The 20,512-nt window shown below is 41.1% G+C and overlaps 1 protein-coding gene across 2 annotated transcripts; it reads left to right on the top strand.

Moving 5' to 3' along the window:
- The first annotated feature begins 8,440 nt into the window (after window positions 1-8,440).
- On the top strand, window positions 8,441-17,779 carry AMIGO2 (adhesion molecule with Ig like domain 2). 2 transcript variants are annotated; one of them, XM_042816275.1, is made up of 2 exons: window positions 8,441-8,456; window positions 16,073-17,779. In XM_042816275.1, exon 2 carries the CDS (start codon window positions 16,132-16,134, stop codon window positions 17,695-17,697), a length of 1,566 nt encoding a protein of 521 aa, XP_042672209.1. In that variant the 5' UTR covers window positions 8,441-8,456; window positions 16,073-16,131; the 3' UTR covers window positions 17,698-17,779. The 2 variants fall into 2 exon arrangements, with proteins under 2 accessions (XP_042672209.1, XP_042672208.1); XM_042816274.1 differs by lacking the exon at window positions 8,441-8,456 and adding an exon at window positions 8,795-8,867.
- The last annotated feature ends 2,733 nt before the right edge of the window (window positions 17,780-20,512 follow it).

Here is a 20,512-nt window from a genome sequence, read left to right as displayed (position 1 = left end):
TGACTGATAAAAGCTGATCTAGTTCTAGGGGCAAAAGAGGAATACTCCTTCTACAGGTCATGGTGGAATTTTATTTCCACTGCTTGGAATGTAGAAGTCCTGTTCAATGTGTTTTATTTAATAATATGAATAAAACATCACACTGTTTTTTTTTCTCATCCCTTGAACATAGTAGTACATATAAGAATAAACTTACAAAAATCTGCTGAAGGTAGACCTGACATTCTTCCAAAATCAAGATTTGCTGTTTTATAAGTCTCTTTCCTCTGGTTACTTACTGACATAAATGACAGAGAATGTCTGTGACTTGGGCAAAAAATGGCAGTATAGATACCACCATGATCTTAGACAATCTCAAATTTTGTATTATAGATATGTGGTAGATCTCAAAAGCATTACAACAAAAAATATAGCCCAATAAAAGAAAAATGAGTTCGGGGGATGGCAATAATAATGGGACAAGTTTACCTAAATGAATAATGGATGGAGAGATGTCTACTCTGCCCTATGCTTTTAAAATTGAATTGAGCAGGTTAGAAGACCCTAAAGAGTCAATTACCAGAATTATCCAATGCTTTTGTAAATTTAATAGCATCTACCAGTGTAACTGTTTTGCCTCATCAGTTAGATCAGCAAGAAATGAGGCTATACTGGCCCCTAAGTGAAAGTATCACTGAAATTAGTTATGTTGTAGGTACACAACCATGAACACAGCTAATTATTCTTAAAGGCACAAATGCAGAGATGATGCACACTTCCTTTTGCTTCCCTTCTTCGGTCTTTGGGTACTGCAGCCTTATTCTCAGCTGTTCTAAAATGGTGCAGCAAGTAAATTCGGCATATGAAGGCAGAATGTCTGTCTGCCAGTCTCCCCAGGGACCTCAGGTTTCAACCTAACTTGCAAAGGAGTGGAGTTCTCATTCATAATGATAGACCTACAAACCCTGTGAAAAACAATCACTCAAAAAAAGAAAAGGTAACAAGCAACTACTCCAACTGTAGAAAAAAAAAAAAAAAAAAGTAAAAAAAAAATACACCAACTGTAAAAAAAAAAAAAAAAAAAAGTAATGAATAAGTCAATGAGAGCTTTGTGGCTTTACTAACAATTCCATATGGGCAGGACACATGGTAGGCATGAGATCATATGAAAATCTTCAATTGGATCTTGCAATCAAGTGCAAGACACAAAGACTGAAGAGGAAATAGGTTTTCTTGCTTCAGGTGTTGAAAGAACTAATTGCTATTTCAAGGCACTAAAATGAGAAAAAGGAATGAACTGCGAGGAAGAGAAAGTTATTCTCTACCATATGCTCTTCCACACTCCCAAACATTTCTGCTTTACTGAACATTACCACAGGTGGTGGCTACAGCAGTGGTTTCCGGGAGCTTTGAATTGCAGCAATCTTTTCTGCATAAGATCAGACGATGCTTCTTTGCTTTATTTGCCAGGTAATCATTATTAAAAATTAAAAAAAAATAAAATAAATCCCTCATTTTAAATTTTGTCCTTAATCCAAAACTTGTCAAGTTTTCTTTAAGCTATATTTGAAGTTGAAAAGACAAGCTGTTTCTAAATATTTTGAAATTATTCTGAATACACTATTTTTTTCCTCAATTCTCAGTTTCTTACATCTAAAGCATTCAGATGTCAACAGCTGTCTAGATACTAAAGGATATACCATTATTGGGCTCGTGACTTTTGCTAGATTGTATGTCTCAAAACACAGTCAGATAAAAGTAAAAAGCAGTTGTTTCAGTATGTCTTGCCCTTTGAATTAGTATAAAATTTAGAGGGAACTTAAATCCAATCCTCATTATGACACTGTGCCTATGTTAGATGCTGACACTAATTTTTACTTCATTGAGAAACACACAGCAGACAAGAATGATCCTCTGCAAAATCTGAAATGATTTGAAGACATGATCAGAGTGATGGAACATGTGGACAGTCTCATGGGCATCAAAATAAGAAGGTAATACACAATCATTGTGGAGACACGTTGCTGCATTGAACCATTTTGTTTTATGACTGTAACAGAGAGAACAAGCAGAATCCTCAAAATAAAATCCTGCCTTCATGGTAATCCTTGCTGATTGCAAGCTGATAATGCTGATAATGGGACAACATGTCATTTCGTTTTCCAGTTCACGTATTACCAGAACAAGCACTCACTCCAGGATCACAGTATCAGTTCCTGACAATTATTTTTTCACGTATCTATTTTTTATTTTTTTTTTAAGTAATGATAATGATAATGGTTGGTTGCTCTCATCCTTGTTATTAGTTCAAGTGAAGTTAAATTAGTATCAGACTGGGTTAGAGCATATTATAAAAGCTTTGGCAAAGTAAGCATTCTTCACCAAAAAATATACAATTTTCTTCCTTTTCTGAATAGTTATCCCATGCTACTTGGCAGCTACTTGCTAAGTGCTAGTAGCAAAATATCTGCTTAAAAAAAAAAAAAAAAAAAAAAAAAAGAAGAAGAAGAAGAGTAGCTGAGAAGGAAAGATGTCACAGTAATTACTAGGAGCTTCAGTTTGTCATTTTAAAAAAGGTATAAATATGACATTCATTCAACACTCATGAAGAGTACTTCCGGTCTCTGTTGAAGCCATAGTGCATGATCAAGTGGAACTGTAGATCTATAAATGCCTTTTACAGGTGGTTGTGGGCAGAAGATTGTCTGTCCTTTGTAGCTCTATAACTGCATCTCCTAGAACTAATTCACGGCTCTGATGCACCAGAACAAGTCTTCACATCAGCCTCCATGCACCCCTCAGCACCATGCTCTCAGATAACATGGTCACAGAATAGTGGACCATATCTAATGTCTTGAATCATACGACGAGAAGGAGATGCAGAGGAAGGCTGCAAGTGAGGACTGATCTCCTAGACAGGCTGTTTAAATTCTTTCATGTATTTTTTTATGGGACCCTGCAGTGCACCACCTCCTGTGCTCTCTTCCAGGCTATGAGTTCAGGCATCAGGCTGAGCCACATGACAGATCATATATAAAACTGACCATATCTAGCATGTGGGGTCTTAGTGTGGGAGAGAAAATGTGCAGAAATTCCATGAAAAGTGTGAGGGGGAGCAGGAACTAATTAAATGAGTCACACACTCAATATGAGACACTTCACAGAACCTCCTCAAGTTTCCCACCAACGCCGCATATCCACAAGATGGGTTTTCATTATGCCTCTTGAGAATTACAGCCACTTGGCCACAAAGATGGTCATTGCTACATTTGGGAGCAATTAAAGTCAAGAGGGTGAGATTTCCCATCTTTCTTTTCCCTTTATCTCATATTGCAAATCTTGAGATTGTTCACAGATACTTCATAAATTGCTATGGGGTAGTATTCATGTTTTAATAAAAGATCTACTTGCATATTTTCTCTCTAGATGTTGTTATAGAGTTACTGTTATTCCAGTAATTCACTACAACCCATAATACAGCAAAATGAATTTAGTTAGGTTGCAGTCAAGCTTGATGATCTTTAAGATCTTTTCCAACCTGAGCAATCCTATGATTCTATGATTCTGTGGTGCTCTAGAAAACTGTTCTTCTTTATTTTGGATATGAGACAGATATACGGTATCTCAAGAAATATGTAATGCCTAGCTGCATTCAAAATCACCTTTAAGAGTCCATCATTTGTGTGAACAACTGCATTGTAATGGATAGGTTACCTACGTATTATTACAGAAAATCCATCCTACTACTTTAGAAGAGAGTGCTCAAGGCCAAGAAAAATTACTTTCCCAAATGTTCTTACTACTAAAGGCTAAATTGAGTGAACCAATAACTTTCTGTTAATTTGTAACGTTTTCTCAAGTGCTGCCTTCAGAATAGAAAATGAAAATAAATTATCCTCCTGTGCTCAACGATGTCTTCCTTGCATGTAAATGTGATGCAGTATTTGGAAGACTACTTAACAAGGTCTCAGTGTATCTGAGATCTGAAAACTTAAGGAGCCAAACAATCCATGAGGACACACCAGCCATTGGTTCTCACTCATTTGTCTTGTCTTTAAATTTTCAGGATTCAGTGGTCAATATCATCCAAAATAAACATATATTTTGGAATGCTGATTTATTTTTCATAACAATTGTAAAGGAGTTTTTTGTATTGTGAGTACCTAGATTCAAGTTCTGTCACAGTTTTAGAAACCAGGATGCAAACTGCATGTTCTCTGAGTTATACTCAAACCTGATGGCAGAGATGCACAAGACAACCCTTAAAGAAAAATGAATCAATTTAGTTCTCAGACCAAGACATCTAAGTTTTATCTGACGGAGATAGCAAAGACATCCTAGAAGTGCATGTGATAAGCAGAAATCTGCTAAAGAGATGAACTGATGTTTTGGGTTCTAAAGAAGCATTCAAATGAGAAAGGATGAGAACTCAGGGTCAAATCAATAAACAGAAGTACTGAAAAGCTTTTATCCTGAAGTATACTCCCCTCTAATGAGAACTTCAGTTGAATGCTAGCCACTCTGTCTCCCTGCTCAACAATACTTACTAGCTGGTGGCAATTTGGCAAACATGATACTTCAGAAAGAAGCTTCATACTGATGATACTCCTTGGCTCTTTGAACATTCCAGTCAGATCTATAAATCTGAAAATAAAGAGTGAGAGAGCAGGTTTGAATGACAGAGTGTAAAAAAAAGGCAATTCTGAAGGCCTAAGAATAGGGAGCAAGGAGCTGTTTGCCAGGGTAGAAAGAGAGCACGGTCCTTCAAAGTAAGAGTTTCAGTTGCTGGGTAAAGAATCACTCATTTCTTTTCTTTCTCCTCAGTCTAATGACTAGCACTCATTCACGTGGGAGTAAAAAGGAGTTTTTCATCAGAAAGACGGAAAGAGGCCAACCTCCTGGAGACTGAGGCTGGTGAGCAGGCCCTGATGGAGTGGAAGAGATGTGCATTGGGCACAGCCTCAGACTGGTCAGAAAATAAAACTGGTAAGAGCAACTACAATTCTCAGGTGGCAGTCCTCTCAGCATCTGCTATACACTGACAGCATCAAATCCTGCCTCTGTTTTCTCTACCAGCCCTGACTTTTGCTCTTGTCAACACCTGAAGCACAGCAGTGTTTGACCCAGACATGACAGCAGTTGTGTTCTGCTTCAGGGCAGGCTGAAAGCATTACAGCACTGACTGGACTGGTGTCTGTTTTGCATAGCTCACACTGAAGCCCATACAGGATCCACAGACCCAGCACTCTCACTTATGGGACTTGACCCACTAGATGTCATCAAAGATGTATGATATAGACTTTATTCTAAATACGGTGTTAGCTATCATTCTATTCTGAATCATGGCTGGGTTAAAAGGAGATACTGTTTCACCTAGGTATACACAAATGGGTGGTAAATCCTCCTGCAGTTTGCTTCCCTGCCTGCCGGCAGAACTTCAGAGCTTGTGCACATAGGATTGCAGCCCAGAGCTGCACAGCTCACAGAAGTCTCCTGGCCATCAGGCTGGATTACATTGTAACATCATTAAGTGAGGATTGAGACAGGAATCATAGAAAGGAAGACAGCTGTCTAGCTCATTTTATTGCACACAGACTAATGGCTATAATTTATATAAGCAGACCTTAAACTGAAGCCTGGGCCTCCTTCTTCCAGTGTGAGTACTATGGTAATAATGATGCTTCCGACAAAAGCAGCGTGTTACAGGAGATGTGGAGGGTTTTCCCTTCTTTCAGCAGCCCACTGACTGCTCCTGATTAGTCCCTAGCACAACATTTTTTTCACTTGCTCATGAAGGGACTGTAAATTCCCTGAAGCCATGTTGAATCAGGATCTTGATTTTGGGAAGGGGGTGGGAGGGGGGAGAGGGAGCGGGGTGGAAGAAAAAGAAAAAAAAAAGAGAATCCTTTAATGATTAGTTTAATGATGCAGCTGTAATAAAGTTGCTGTTTTACTGAAAGGAGCTTATTCAAAGATACTACAGACATTTCTGTATTTGTGGGGGCTTTCAAGAGCATGAGAGGAATATCGTTATTAAAAGCCCTTCTGTAGCCCATCAGTCTCCTGGCATTGCACAGGACATGAAACAAGAACAGTTCCATCACAGAAAAGCTTTCACTCTAATAGATAGTTTTGTACAGGGGCAGGAAAACAGACAGGATCCTGATGCTTTTGGAAGAAAGAGACAGCTATCAGCAATTCTCTGAAACAGAAATCTCTACTGGTGATGCCAGAAACCTTACATTTGTACAGATTGTCATGAGAAAGGTTTTATGTCCTAATTAATGGACTGCCAGCGTCACACAGTTTGTGCCCACGCAAGATCAACAAAGATTTTCAATAGGGGCTGTTTTTTCACCAGTACCATTTGGTGGAAGAAAGCTAATTACCAATTGTTCTCGTACAAGTCCAATACTGGAAAACAGTCTTCCTTGCAATTTAGTATGTAACAAGTGTCAAAAGCACCTTTAGGCTGAGAAGTTGCACAATGTATCTGACTACATCACGCCAAGAGCAAACTTGTCAACATTCAGCCTCAACGAAGAGTTGCTGGGCTCAGAAGCAGCTGTATTTACTGAACCCTGTAGTTTTGAACTCCTTTCAGACTGTTCGATACATCCCAAGAGCATGATTTCTGTGCAAAATCTGCTTATTGGCAGATGGCCTCTGTCCAGAAGCTGAGCAGATCACGTAGGGATCATCACCACTCCTGCTGATTTCTTGAGCGTCTGGGCACCGACTTCTAGACAAAAGAAAATCCCAGGCAGCATTAAGAAGAAAAAGTGAAATTGGAAAGAATAGTTCTTATTGCCTTAAGTATTAGACACTTCACTCTGACTGAGATCCTGCCTCCCCAAAGTGATTATAACTACATCAAGACTTCATGATTGGAATCTAAATAACTTGTCTGCAATCAGTGCCACCACTGCACCTATCAGTGCTTCGCACCTACCAAGGTCTGAACAAACTGCAGTTCAAATTGTTAGTATTTTAAAACCAGATTATTTTAAAAAGATTGCAAAATCACAGCTCCAAGATGCCAGAGTTCAAGAAGTGTTTGAACAAAGCTCTCAGATACAGGGTTTGAGTTTTGAGTGGTCCTGTGTTGAGCCAAGAGTTAGACTCAAAGATCTTTGTAGTACCTTCCAACTCAGCATGATCTATGGTTTGGTGATGCTGTGTAAATATAAATGGATGTCTGCTCCATGAGCTTTCACATCTCCATTCCACAAGCAGAACTCTAAGAATTCAGGCTCAGTATTTTCAGCTTTTATAGGAGGGGAAGGAAATAAAACTTTAATGTTTTCTTCTTCAGAGTGTACTAGCAGTCTGTATCATTTGGTAGACTCGTTTATTCAACTTAATGCCACCTACTGTTTTGATATACTGAGACAACAATGGTTTAATGGTTTCCTCTAAATGAAAAAACTAGATACTTTAAACAGATGAATATTCTGCTGGAGTGTCTGAAACTGAACAGTGTCAGATCAGTAACCTGGAGGTTAACAGTTTTTCTGATCCATCATCCCAACAGAGAAATGCAGGAATTAAATACAGAATATGAATGATTAATAAAAAAGTTGAGAAGATGGTGATCTAGAAGTCTTTGAAATCAGTAGTACACAGTTTTATCAGATGTTAACCTATATTAAATCACATTTTTAACAGATCCCTTTTACTATACTGAAGAATTCTAGTTTGCTTGTAGCATTAATTTTATGGCAAGAAGGATTCTTTGGATATTATATGCAGCCATAAACACTCATCAAAAAACAGTTTGTTATATGCCCTTGGAAGAAAAGTTGCAATTAACAAAAGCTTTTATACACAAGCCCATTTATTGGGACTTATTCTATAAACTGTATTCCTTAATGACAACAAATCTACAGTCTTTGTTATTTACTGAAGTAGTCTCTGCTCAGCTTCTGTCTCTAAACACAGGGTACTCTAAATGATGAGGGAAATTAGTGTAAAACTTCACTGGAGAAGGTTAAAGATAGCCCTGGATGAAAGGAAGGGTTTTCTGAGGCTTTCGGCTGCAGCTTTGCCTCCTTCTGACCCGGTCACACTTCCCCACTCGAAGCAGCTCTCCCTCAGATCCCCTGCCCCAGACATGCCACAGCCGCGACAATTAATTTTAGATATCTCCTTGTATCATTTGGTAGACTCGTTTATTCTCATAAAAGCTCGTTTCACTGCGGAGCTCGTTTCCGATCATTTAATTAACTGGAGAAATTTTTTTCCAGAACAATGCCTTTTGAATTTCTCTGCCCTGCGGTTCCGCCTCCCTCAGCGCAAAGGGAGCTGCCACGCATTAATCGGGGACCTGGCGTCCGCCGCTGCGCCCTCCCACGAACCCTGCGCGGCGGCGGCGGCGGAGCGAGCCCAGATGTGGCCGTGGGAGCTCTGCCCGCGCTCGGCGGAAAGTTGTCGGAGACCTCCGCCCGGGCAGCCGCGGTGAGGAGCGGTGAGGAGCGGTGAGGAGCGGACGCGGCCGCGCAGGGGGCGGGAGGCGGAGCGGGGCGGTGGCGCGCCCCTCCCCGGGACACCGAGGGCTCCGTCCCGCTGCCGCGGAAGTGGCGCGGCGAGGATGCGGCGGGGCCGAGAGGGGATAAAAGCCCCGGCAACAGCTCTGTGCTGCGGCTGATAGATAGTCTGTTGCTTTCTCTTCTCGTCCTTCGTCGGGCTGTGTGCCAGCCCCGGGCGGCGGCCAGTTCTGCCTGGGGAAGCGGAGCGCAGCGGTGCCGCTGGCGCGCTCGGCGGCTCCGAACTTCCCCCAGCCGGCACGGCGGCGGAGTGCGAGAGGAGCGGAGCGGAGCATGCGGGGCTGGAAGCGGCAGGGCCGGCCCCGCTCTCCTCGGCTATGAGGCGACCGCCGGGCGCTCCAGGTAAATCGGCCCCAGCTTGGCAGAGGGCGGGCGAGGAGCTGCGGGGAGCGCTGTCTGCGCTTGGGCGCTCCGTGGGCAGCGGCGGTCGAAACGCGGCCTCTCCCCGCTCGTCCCGGGGCTCCGCCGGGGAGCGGTGTTGAGTGCCCGGGGAGACGGGAGGAGAGTGGCGGTGCGGTGCTGGAAGGCGGCGTGGTCCCGGGTCCGCCGAAACTTTGCCCCCCGGCTGATGGCTGCGGCCGGCACTGCCTTCGGGGCACTGTTGGGAGCCCCCACAGCGCGGAGAGAGGCTTCTCGGGAGCGTAGCCTGCCAAAGAAGCTGTTGGAGGCGGTGAGGATCCTACGCTGGGCAACTAAACTTTCATAAGATCTGGCATTGCTTGGAGGCTGGTTGCTGCTGGTGTATTGGAGGCACCACTGTTTGTCACTGCCTTTTTCCTAATTATTTGATTATCTCCTTAGCAACTGAAGTCATTTGCAAGGTTGGAGCTAGGATGTATCTTAATTTACGAAATAGGATGTCAAAAAGGAGGCATTGTTGTTTTGCTGAGAGAATTTCTCTCGTGCTCTTTTAAGAGGGAGAAAAGCTGCAGAGTGATTCCTTCATGCAGGCAGCAGTGCCGTAGATGGATTGCTGCTGATAAGCCCAGCTCAGCTTCAGTGGTACATCACCCAGTTGTTCATCTGCATCTTAGCTTTCTTTAAGCCAACTGCATTTTCATGGGTGCAAAAAAAAAAATTAATCTGCCTTCAGAGAAATTCAGTCTTCAGTGAAAGATGAGTGGGAGAAATAGTTTTATGTAGGTGAAGTTAGTAGGACAAATCCATCTCTCCAACACTGCTGAGTTCTGGCCAGGTGCTGGCTACAGAGAACACTCAATTTGCCAGACTGACCTCGGGGTCAGCTTGCTGCAAAGGTGATGCAAGGCCATTTTTCATCACGGTTGGGTCTTGCACCAAGCACGATTTAAGCCAGTTCTGGGATTTAGTCCAGAATATCAATACATCGCCCAAATGTAGTTCACCAGCAGCCTCTGCTCTCAGATCCATCATGTCACTAAACCTCACGGATTATGATGGCTGGGTAATCCTGCTCTGCCCAGTCAGAAATGCTGAACACAGCTGCAGAGGCAGCTTTGATGCAGGGAGTGCCTTCCCACCCTGGAGCGTTAAAAGCAGAATTCATCCTGGATGCTGAGAGAGGTGACAGCTTCCCCATCACGGGCACACACTAGGAGAGGAAGTTTGTGCAGACCTTTCTTGTAAGTGTAACATTTTAAAAGGTTAATTATGTATGATGCCATTAGTCTGTTTGCAATTATTAATATTTCTATCATGTACTGAAGCAGGATTTGTAAAGTTAGAATTCAAAGTATTAATAATTGTACTTGTATAATATTGTTACTGTTAATTAATAAAATCTCATTTTGACAGTCTGTTGGTTTTGTTTTGGTTTGGTTTTTTTTCCGTATTTGTGATAAAAGTTTTTTTAAATGCCATAGGGGAAAAAAATAGACTGTGAAGAAACACTTCTAGCACCTGAGCCATCTCTACTTCATTTCCTCTGCTATTGTATTTAATTAATGCAGCTTTTATCCATCTGATACCTAGAGAGGGGAAAGGGGGAGAGCAGCTGTGCGGACCTTCAAGTGAGTGGGAAGTGCAGAGTTGTGCGAGTGGCTTGTGGGCTGACAAGGTAGGCAGATAGAGAGGAGATAGGACTGGGAACTGAATGTGACACAAGGAGAACACCTAGGAGATGTGGAAACAGTGTGGACTTTTTGGAGGGTAGACTGAAGTCTTCAGTATTGTTCTAGGGTTTGAATTCTCAAATCTATAACTCAACAGTACCTGTGTGGTATTGGCAGGCTGTTTATTTGCATTTTCACAGAGCACAATGTGTGAGCCCACTGTAGAGCACAGATCAATCCATTTTAACATTGAAAAGACTGGTCACAGAATCACAGTGATTTTTTACAAAAAAAGTGTTTACAAAAGCATTCAATTGGCTTGTGATCTTCAGTCCCTTTCTCTACTTAAATTAAGAGACTTGTTTGAGGGGGGTTTTTTGTGAATTTTTTTTGTTGTTGTTGATTTGTTTTAGCAGAGTCTTGAACTGAGAGAGGTACCTGGGTATATAAGTTTATTTGGAAGAAAAAGCAGTAAGCCTGGAGATAATTATAGGAAAAGAGAATGCTGATGCAGAGATAACCTAGAGAAAGCGGAAATTACTGTGTAGAGCATTAGTTGATTTTGCAAAGATAACTGATAGTGAGGAAACACACAGTGTTCAGCATTTTCTTTTTCCATAAGCAGATCTAGTTGCTTATTACTTCTAAAAACCTTAAAAAACATCAAAACCAAGAGCCAAATCCTCTAGGAGCTGATTTGTTGCAGTAAATTGAGCTGTTACTGGCAGTAGAGGATATTCCCTATGAAATGAGAATGTCTTGCATTTCTTCTCAAACAGTTAAGAACCATGCACCATTGCTGCATAGATGATTCATCTCAGGAAATACTGTGTTTTTTTGGCAGTGAACTTAAAATATCACACTTAAACATCGCAAAGAAATTATTTCTTTGAAAAGAATTCAAGTACAAAACCCCTCAGCCATGCCCTTCACTCAAAAAAGTTACCCATTTCATTCAGAAATAAGATGAAGTATTTAGCTGGAGCCTGCTGGCACATGTTAGCTTCTAGAATTTAATAGCAAATATGAAAACTGAGAAAATATGTAATATTGAAATTTGTGAAGTAGTACTTTTATAAGACCTGAATTAATGTTACTGGGATGAAATAAAATGAAAATCTTAACATAAGGCTGACTGTAGGCCTTATTCTTCCTTGCCAATTAAAAGCTGTGTGTTACCAATCTTTACATTGTTCATGCAACCACTTTAAATGGATTCAAATTGTGATGTAGATTATGAATATTTATGTTTAGCATTCTTAGCTTTCCACCAGCCTGTGCGATTTGCACTGAAGTTGTGGAGAACACAAGTACTCCAAAAGGATGGAGTAGTTACACCTCAGTAGTCTTGCTCTCCCGAAGATCAAAGACCCTACTGAGGATGAAGTCACTGCACTGTGAATTGGGCTTGGCAGTGTACTCAAAATAACCTGGTTTGGCCTCTAGTATGTCAGTATGAGTATGGTGCTCGTAATTTGGTTTTGCCTTGCCAAGCAAGCTGTCATCCAAAACAGTTCTCGTTTGGCAACTTTATTGAGCTTTGGAAATGGGCAAACAAATTTTCAGCCATTGCAGACTGGTTCTATTCCTTAGTACAATGCTGATTTACACCAGCCCCAAAACTGCCTTTGGGCTATGGTTGTGAACTAGCTCAGAGTTTCTGCTGAGTGAGTTGTATGGACAGCAAAAAATAAGCAAGGCTATTTGGTGTATTAAGCATGGTAAGCCTTCCCAAAATGAGCATTGACCTGTATGCTCCATTTGGAGTATCTCCAGGATTCCAGTTACATTCAACATACGAGCTGATTTTGAAAGTGCCATTCATCATTTTGCAAGCGCAGTTCCATGCAGAACTAGACTGCAGTTGCTGCATATCTGGTATTCAAATATTAGCAGGAAAGCCAACCTATGCAACAACAGTCTTCCATTTTATGAATCCATTATAATTTAGTGTTTATTCATCTAGTTTTATGATATATAATTTTCCAATATCTTGTTTCAAGCAATGTACTAACTGAAGAGCAGTTATTAAAATCTTTTTTCAGTGTTTCCATTGTGCCTCATGTGCTACATCCAATAAACATGCACACAGGAGTACAGATATAGTTCCTGATAGTCATTTCCCTAATGATTTCATAGATCACTGCCTCTAGAAGAGCTTATATATATCTATTAGTTTTTCTTTTCCATAAAAGACAGGCTAACTAGCAAAAACTTTTATGTTACGTGCTTAGGGCTCATTAAAAAATAGTTCCTCATGGTTCCTAACTTTTCACTGACAACTAGTTAGATACTCCAGTAGGACCTAAAATTGTAGAAGACTTTATAAATCTTGATAGTAAGCTTTTATTCATAAAATCATAGAATGGTTTGGATTGGAAAGGACCTTTAAGATCCCCTTGTTCCAACCCCCCTGCTACAGGCAAGGACACCTTCTTCTAGACCAGGTTGCTCAAAGCCCCATCCAGCCTGGCCTTGAATGCTTCTAGAGAGGGGGAATCCATGATCTCACTGGGCAAACTGTTCCAGTGTCTCAGTAGAAGTCTAATCAGTTGATTTATTTTCGTAATGTACCTGTGATACAGCACTAATGTGCTGTAGTTAAGATCATGTTTCTACCTCCATTTTATGCACAGTGAAGCAGGGAGAGGACCTTATAATCAAAAGTGCTAGGTAGAGTTATAAAACTTTGAATCTCATCTCAACACTTCTTCAGACCAGTCTTTCCTAAGTTTAATATATAGAAGTTCATTATTTTTTCAGTCTCAAGATGGTGACAATAATGTATTCATGATTTTCTAACAGTCACCACTTCACATAATATGCTGACATCACAGGAATTCTGTGGCAGAGACTTGGATATGTTCCAGTCCTCATGTACAGGCATTTACTTAGCCCTTTTCAATGTTCCTCAAATCCTATGCACAATGTGAGGAAAGTTTTTAGGGGGGAAATATATATGAGTGATCATTAACTAAGAACTGTAATAAGAGTCTAAATTGGCGCAGAAAACCTTAATTGTGACACTTCAATTTTTAAATACTTGACTTGGAAGTCCTGTTATTCTCTTAATATAGTTTTTGGGAATGTGAGCATTTAAAGACATTGTATATATAAATTTTCATGAAGAGCGAATTCTCCCCTTCTGCCTTCATATTTCTTCTTTTAATGAGTCATTAGAAGGTTCAACTCTCTGGATTCATAGCACATCTTCTACAATTTGGCTTACGAGTAGATGTCTTGTTGGCAGAAGAAGCACCTGCCAGCTTGGCAGAGGGTTAGAGAGGAGGGGAATAAGGAACTGAGAGGTGAGTAGAAATTAGTGCATTTCACATAAATTGACTGCATAGACAATCTTAGGTTCACAAGTAGCAAATGCAAATTCTCTGGAGAAGTGTGTTCCAAGATTTGCCTCTTGAAACACTTGCCTCTCTTATTCTCAATCCTCCTCATGTCCTTTATCCCTTTCCTATCTACTCTTGTCTTATCTGCTTTACAGGACTTCTGCGTGATCATGGCTTCTTAACTACTGAATCCTAGTTGCTTCATTAGTTACAATAATGATGCTCCACTGGCAGAATCCTTCTTTCCTGATTTTGCCCTTCCTTCCCTGTGCACTTTTTCCTTCCTTTTCCCCTTTAACTCCTTCTTTGGCTGCATCTCTACATTAGTCCTCCACACTTTAGATCTTGATTTTAACACTTCTATCCTTTCTTCACCCACCTCCCCTCATCAATAGAGCACAACTTCTCCTTTTATTCTGCTCCTCTCCACTTGATTTCCATTTGTTTCTCCCTGCTGCCCACAGGCAGCCTCCCATCTCCCAGCTCTGGGACACAGCCACAATCAGCAGCACAGAGCAGATGTTGGTGGGGTTGTCCTCCTCATACTGTACCAACGGGTGGGTGAGATCAGAGAAATGAGAACAAGTTCGGTATGTGGGAGTTGAATACCACATTTGATCTGTGAAAGGGTGGGGATAATCAATGCATATTGATTCACCTGGGAATTTAGTGACAAACTCTGAACAGGTATCCAGGGAGAGCAAGAGTGAACAGAAATGTTAATTACTCTGCTAATCATGCGTAGATTTTCCTAGGAGATGGCAAAAAAAAAAAAAAAAAATCAAAAACCATATACCTTGGCACAGAACCACTACCCTGTCAAATTTTGAGTCCCTGCTTCAAGTTGTAGTGACACTAAAATATTCTCAAAAAAGAGTATGGTAGATTTTGTTCTTAATACTTAAATATGAGCAAAATATTTTTCCCTTTAATGACTTCAGTGAAACAGTTGAGTCATCCTAACCGAAAGTTCCCCAGACTTCTGCTTGAGGTGGGCACCAGCGTGGAAAATTTTTCTCCTCTACAATTATTTTGGCTAATGTAAAAGCAATAGAATGTGAAACATTCCTGTTGGATGTGGTGGTGGTTTCACCCTGGTGGCAGCTAATTTCCACCACACTGTTCTTTCCTCCTCAAAAGGAAGATGAGGACAACATTCAATGGAAAAAGCTCAAGTGTTTAGATAATGGAGATCAGTCCCCATTTACCATCACGGATACAGCAGACTCAGTGTAGGGAGATCAATATAATTCATTGCCTGTTGCTGACAGACTAGAGCAGTGAGTACTAAAAACCACCTGAAATTATCTTCCATCCCCATCTATCCTTTCCTACTTCCTCTCCCAGTACAGGGGAACAGGGAATGGGGGCTGCTGTCAGCCCATGATGCTTCATCTCTGCCTCTCCTCTGCTCCACATGTGTCCTTCCACAGATACCATCCTGCCCAAACTGATCCCATGCGGGTTTCCCATGGACTGCAGCTCTCCCAGCTCTGCTCACAGAGGCCATCACTGAAGCCCAGTTCTACCAAAACCTTGCCACATAAATCCAATTCAGTCATCCTGAATGTCTTTAAAAACAAGCTGATGCTACCTGTACAATGCATTACTGAACTAGGAATTTGGGTTCTTTAAAGACACTTAATGCTGAGTAATCAAAATTTCATTCTCTGATTGGGAATAACATGTTGCAACTACACTTTGCTAGGCAAGAAAATACTTTTTTATAAAGGGTTTTGTTGTTGTTGTTGTGGTTGGTTGGTTGGTTGGTTTTTATTCTGCATCCATTGTTTTCTGTCTGGGTTGATTTGGAAATACCTGGGGGATACCATTGCCAAGTCATGTTCCACAGATAAACGTTTCTGATTTTAAATTGTCAGAAGTTGCATTCCTTGCTTCAAGACTGAAGACTGGTTGCATTTTATGAAAAAAAAACAAACAAACAAACAAACAAAAAACCCTGTAATACAAATTACAAGTAAGTGCTGAATTTCATATTTACAAAAAAACAACACTAAGATTACAACAGCTAGATTTTGTAACTAAGCATATGAAACTCTAATAATTAATTAAGAATTAAGAATTTACTGAGAAGACATGCACAAGAAATTAGGCAGGGTATGAATCTTAAAAGTTAACATGCTGTACCTCTGTATTCTTCCTTTGTGCACAGCTAACAGCACGTACAATCTGTGGCAAGGAGTACTGGGAGCCAGCTAAGAGCCAGCGACAATGTCTTTAAACTGCTGGGCACTTCATACTCGACTTGGAGCCTGTAAGGTGAACTGCAGAGCACTGGCATGCCTCTTGGTCTTTGCAGTGAGTGTCAGTGGCAGTGCCCCAGGGATGTGTCCAACAGCCTGCATCTGTGCCAGCGATATTGTAAGCTGCACCAATAAGAACCTCTCTCGGGTGCCAGGAAATCTCTATAGAAGTATGAAAAGGCTGGATCTGAGTTATAACAGAATTGGATTCTTAGAGCCTGAATGGGTCCCAGTGCTGTTTGAGAAGCTGAACACTTTAATAATCAATCATAACAGCATTAGCAGCATTATCACTGGAAGCTTTTCCACAACCCCAAATCTGAAGTACCTAGACTTGTCGTCCAACAGCCTGAAGACACTGGGCAGCCCTGTATTTCAGGAGCTGGGGGCCCTGGAAGTTCTTCTGCTTTACAACAATCAGATAACGCATATAGAGTCTTCAGCCTTTGGAGGACTGTACAAATTACAGAAACTGTATTTAAGCCATAACTTGCTCTTGCATTTCCCATTGGACCTGTTTGTTGGAAAGCACAAGCTGACAGAACTCCTATTGCTGGACATTTCCTTTAATCACATCCAGTCGATACCTATTCAGCGCCTGAGTTCAGTGCCAGCCAAACATCTTAGCGGAGTTTATCTTCACGGCAACCCATTTCATTGTGACTGCACACTGCACTCTATGCTCATCTTCTGGTATCAAAGGCACTTCAGCTCTGTGGTGGACTTCAAAAGTGAGTACACCTGTTTATTGCGATCCGATCCAAGAGGTTACAACAAACAGCCTTTACTGCATGACAACTTTCTCAACTGCTCTGAAAGCACCATCAACAGCTCTTTTCAAGCCTTTGGATTTATTCATGATGCCCAGGTGGGTGACAGGCTGATCGTTCACTGTGACAGCAGAATCAGCGATGCAGGCACACACTTCGTTTGGGTTAGTCCAGAGAATAAATTGCTGGAGCCAGACATGGAGACCAACAAATTTAGGGTGTTTCATAATGGGAGCCTGGAGATAATTGATGCCCAGCTAGAGGACTCTGGGCTGTACTCCTGCACTGCAATAAATAAGAAAAGACTATTAAATGAAACCATAGAGGTTAGAATAAATGTCAGCAATTTCACAGTTAACAGGCCTCATGCTCATGAAGCATTTAATACAGCTTTTACCACCCTTGCTGCCTGCGTAGCCAGTATTGTTTTAGTACTGCTTTATCTCTACCTGACCCCCTGTCCGTGTCAATGTAAGACAAAGAGAAGGAAGAGGAAGCTGAACCAAAGCAGTGCCCACACATCCATACTGAACTCCACACCTCCCCAAGAGCTGCCTGCTGATGAGAAGAAGGCCAGCACTGGCAAACGAGTGGTTTTTCTGGAACCCGTACATGAACCAAAACACAGTCAGAACGGGAAAATAAAACTGTTTCCTAATGACAATGTCACTGCTGAGAGTATCTTAAAAACTACTCGAACAAAATCCGACTCTGATTCTGTCAACTCTGTGTTCTCAGATACACCTTTCATGCCATCAACTTAGTTTGCTGCCTGTATTTGTATTGTGCCGTTACATTTCTGAATACCTCCTTTGCTTGTAGCAACTATCAGGAAACAGAAATAAAGAGAGAAAATGTTTTAAAAAAGCATCTATTGTCTGTTCTTGAGCTTCGACTCCTCTTTTTGTGAGTACAAGTGATACCTTGCTTGAGAAAAGCCAACAGGATGGCACTGACATGAGTATTTTCAGTGCAATCCTAGGCTTGCCTATTAATCTCTGGGACACACGCAGCCATCTCTCATCCACAGTTAGTGCTGCTTCCAGTGCATACAGCCTCAGAGCAGAGGCTGACCCCACACAAGGCTCACAGTTGTTCTGAGCATCCTGCTCATCTACAGGGACCACATGAGCAAACTTAGGTGGCTATGGAGGAAAGTGTGTAGCTTTCCTCAAGTTCCTCTTACAGGCCCACTTTAAAATCATTGAGGAAATGTGTTTTCCAAGACTGATCTGAACAAAAAGATTAGGCTTGCTCTCAGGATGCCTAGCAGTACAGGATAAATATTTATGGCCGACACCATATTTGCCAATAACTGTTTGAAACCCTTAAGGGGAGGGGATGTTGTACTCATTTTACTTACAACTTAATTGAGGAATTACTCATGAAAACTGCTTATATTGTTTTTTAAATATATGCATGAAAAAGCTGGTGAAAGTTAACTTGCTATATTTTAGTTGTATTAGTAGAGGAATAAAAGTTGTCAGTTATTAGAACTCAAGCTAATCATCAGAAACTCATTAAGCTGTGATAACCTGATTTCTTGTTATCAGTTGTCCTATCCCGCACTGCTCACAGTATGCATGGTGTCACATACGGTGAACAAGCTTGCCACTGTCCCCAGGGCTCCTGCTTCATCTTAGGGGTGGGTCACTACTGCTTAGAGATAATTTCGCAATGCGAGGGTAGAATCTCATTTTATTTCTTCATTGTGCAGCTTTCCATCAATTTCACAAAATTTGCTTCCCTGATTATTTATTTATTTTACTGAAGGAGGAAACGCACTCTTTTGATACATTTCTTTATATTACAGAATGATTTTCTCACAGTGAATTCAGAAAGTGTGGTTTTTCTCTAGACTTGGCCCTGTCTTATACGTACTGCTTCTCTCCTTGCCCAGATGCATCACTGCCAAAGTTTATGAACCCAGTAAAATTATCCCAGGTTGATCATGCAGCATTGGTTATGTGAAGTGTTATGTTATTGTAAAGAATATACTGTTATCATTGCAATTTCCATTTTTTATTTAAAGTTTGCTTACCTTCGGACTGGGCAGGACTTTGCCTGTTTTTCTCGCATTGAATGCTGCCAACTTCAAAGGAGTTTTACAAAGAATTACAGCTTGCTAAAGAAAATTGGAGTGTATCTGACTCATTATGACTTTGGGGAATGTACTGAAGTGGAAAAGGATGAACAAAATCAGTCAAAGGACCATATGACATGGCAACTGTAATTTATTCTTCTGACACTTACCGTAATATTCACTTGCATTTTTTGTGATTTCTTTTGAGAGGCGTGTCATCATGCTCAAGCTTACATTCATTTGAGCCAAAGCTATTAACAATTGATTTGTTATGGAGAAGTCCTGTGTAGCTAATTGTCTGAAAGCAAGCAGGCTGGAAAACAGTTTAGATCAGGAAATGTTATTGCTGTGATGTGCACAATGTACGTGGAAGTAAAGAACTGCAAGAGATTTTGATTCAGCTATTCAGGGAAATGTATGATGGAAATTCTTTTTCCAGGAGCAGAATAATGTGTATTTAGAAGAGAAAGATCACCATGGTTTGGATCTTTTACTTATGCATTTATCTACGTAAATTTAAAACAGCTTCTGCTATTGAGTAGTGTTTTTTATCTGCTTATGGGCATTAACACAAAATCAGAAAGTTTACATGTAAGGTCTGATGTAAAAAAACATTGATTATCTTCACTGAAATCAGAGATATAGTTTGGCCATCTGTTGATGAGGGAAAGTCCTGACTTTTAAGACCCTGTCTCCTTCTCGAGATTATTGTGAAGACTTTAAATAAGCTGCATGATCTGCTGCTGTGCTCTCCAATTCATGCAAAGAGGGGACCATGGGACAGGGCTGAAACTATGAAGAGACAGAGCAGGAAACTGAGGCAAATATTCCTAGGGAAAGCTGAGCATATCAGTTACAGCTCTGGGCAGATGTTATGATCTGTTGTCATACATAACATTAATTGACCCGGATTTCTGTGTTTACAAGAGCTCTGATGGTCAATTCCAAGTTGGCCTGGAAAAGCAAGCAGCCTGGTGCCTGTGTGGCTGCCTGCCAGCTCTGCTTCTCTCCTCTGCAGCTGGGCTGGGCATATGACCCCTCCCCCACTCATGTGACAGTGACACTGCCTTGAACTAACGCAGCTTTTAGAAACTCCAGATAATCTTAAAAATAAAATAAAATTAAAAAAAAAAAAAAAAAAAAAAAAAAAAGGAGAGATCCCAAGAGTATCAGGTTTTGTGGGATCAGAGCAATGCTGCCAGATGACTGGAGCAGCTGAGTGTTGATCTGGGCAGTGGGTATTTGCTCTCATTAATTGGCTGCATTTCAGTGACTGCTTCACAGTGCTCAGAGTTGCAATTGTGAATATGAGCAAGGTGGTAAAACTGAAACCTTTGGACAAGCTGTCCTACCACCTTGCCTTCCCCATTAGTCCTTGTCTTGCTTTTCATGTCACAGCTTCCAGCAAACACCAAAGAGCTGAAGGACATTTTTAATGCAGGGTGAGATCACTTCTGCAAGGTGTTGACTGCTCCTCCTGACCTCAGTAAGGCTAA

Source organism: Centrocercus urophasianus, unplaced genomic scaffold (genome assembly GCF_019232065.1).
Source record: "Centrocercus urophasianus isolate 14NV4802_14NV808 unplaced genomic scaffold, USGS_Curo_1.0 seq_15, whole genome shotgun sequence".
Lineage (NCBI taxonomy): Eukaryota > Metazoa > Chordata > Aves > Galliformes > Phasianidae > Centrocercus > Centrocercus urophasianus.
This window is presented reverse-complemented; position numbering and strand designations above follow the sequence as displayed.

Coding starts and splice junctions, on each gene's coding strand:
- AMIGO2 (XM_042816275.1), top strand. CDS start 16,132: ATGTCTTTAAACTGCTGGGCACTTCATACTCGACTTGGAGCCTGTAAG.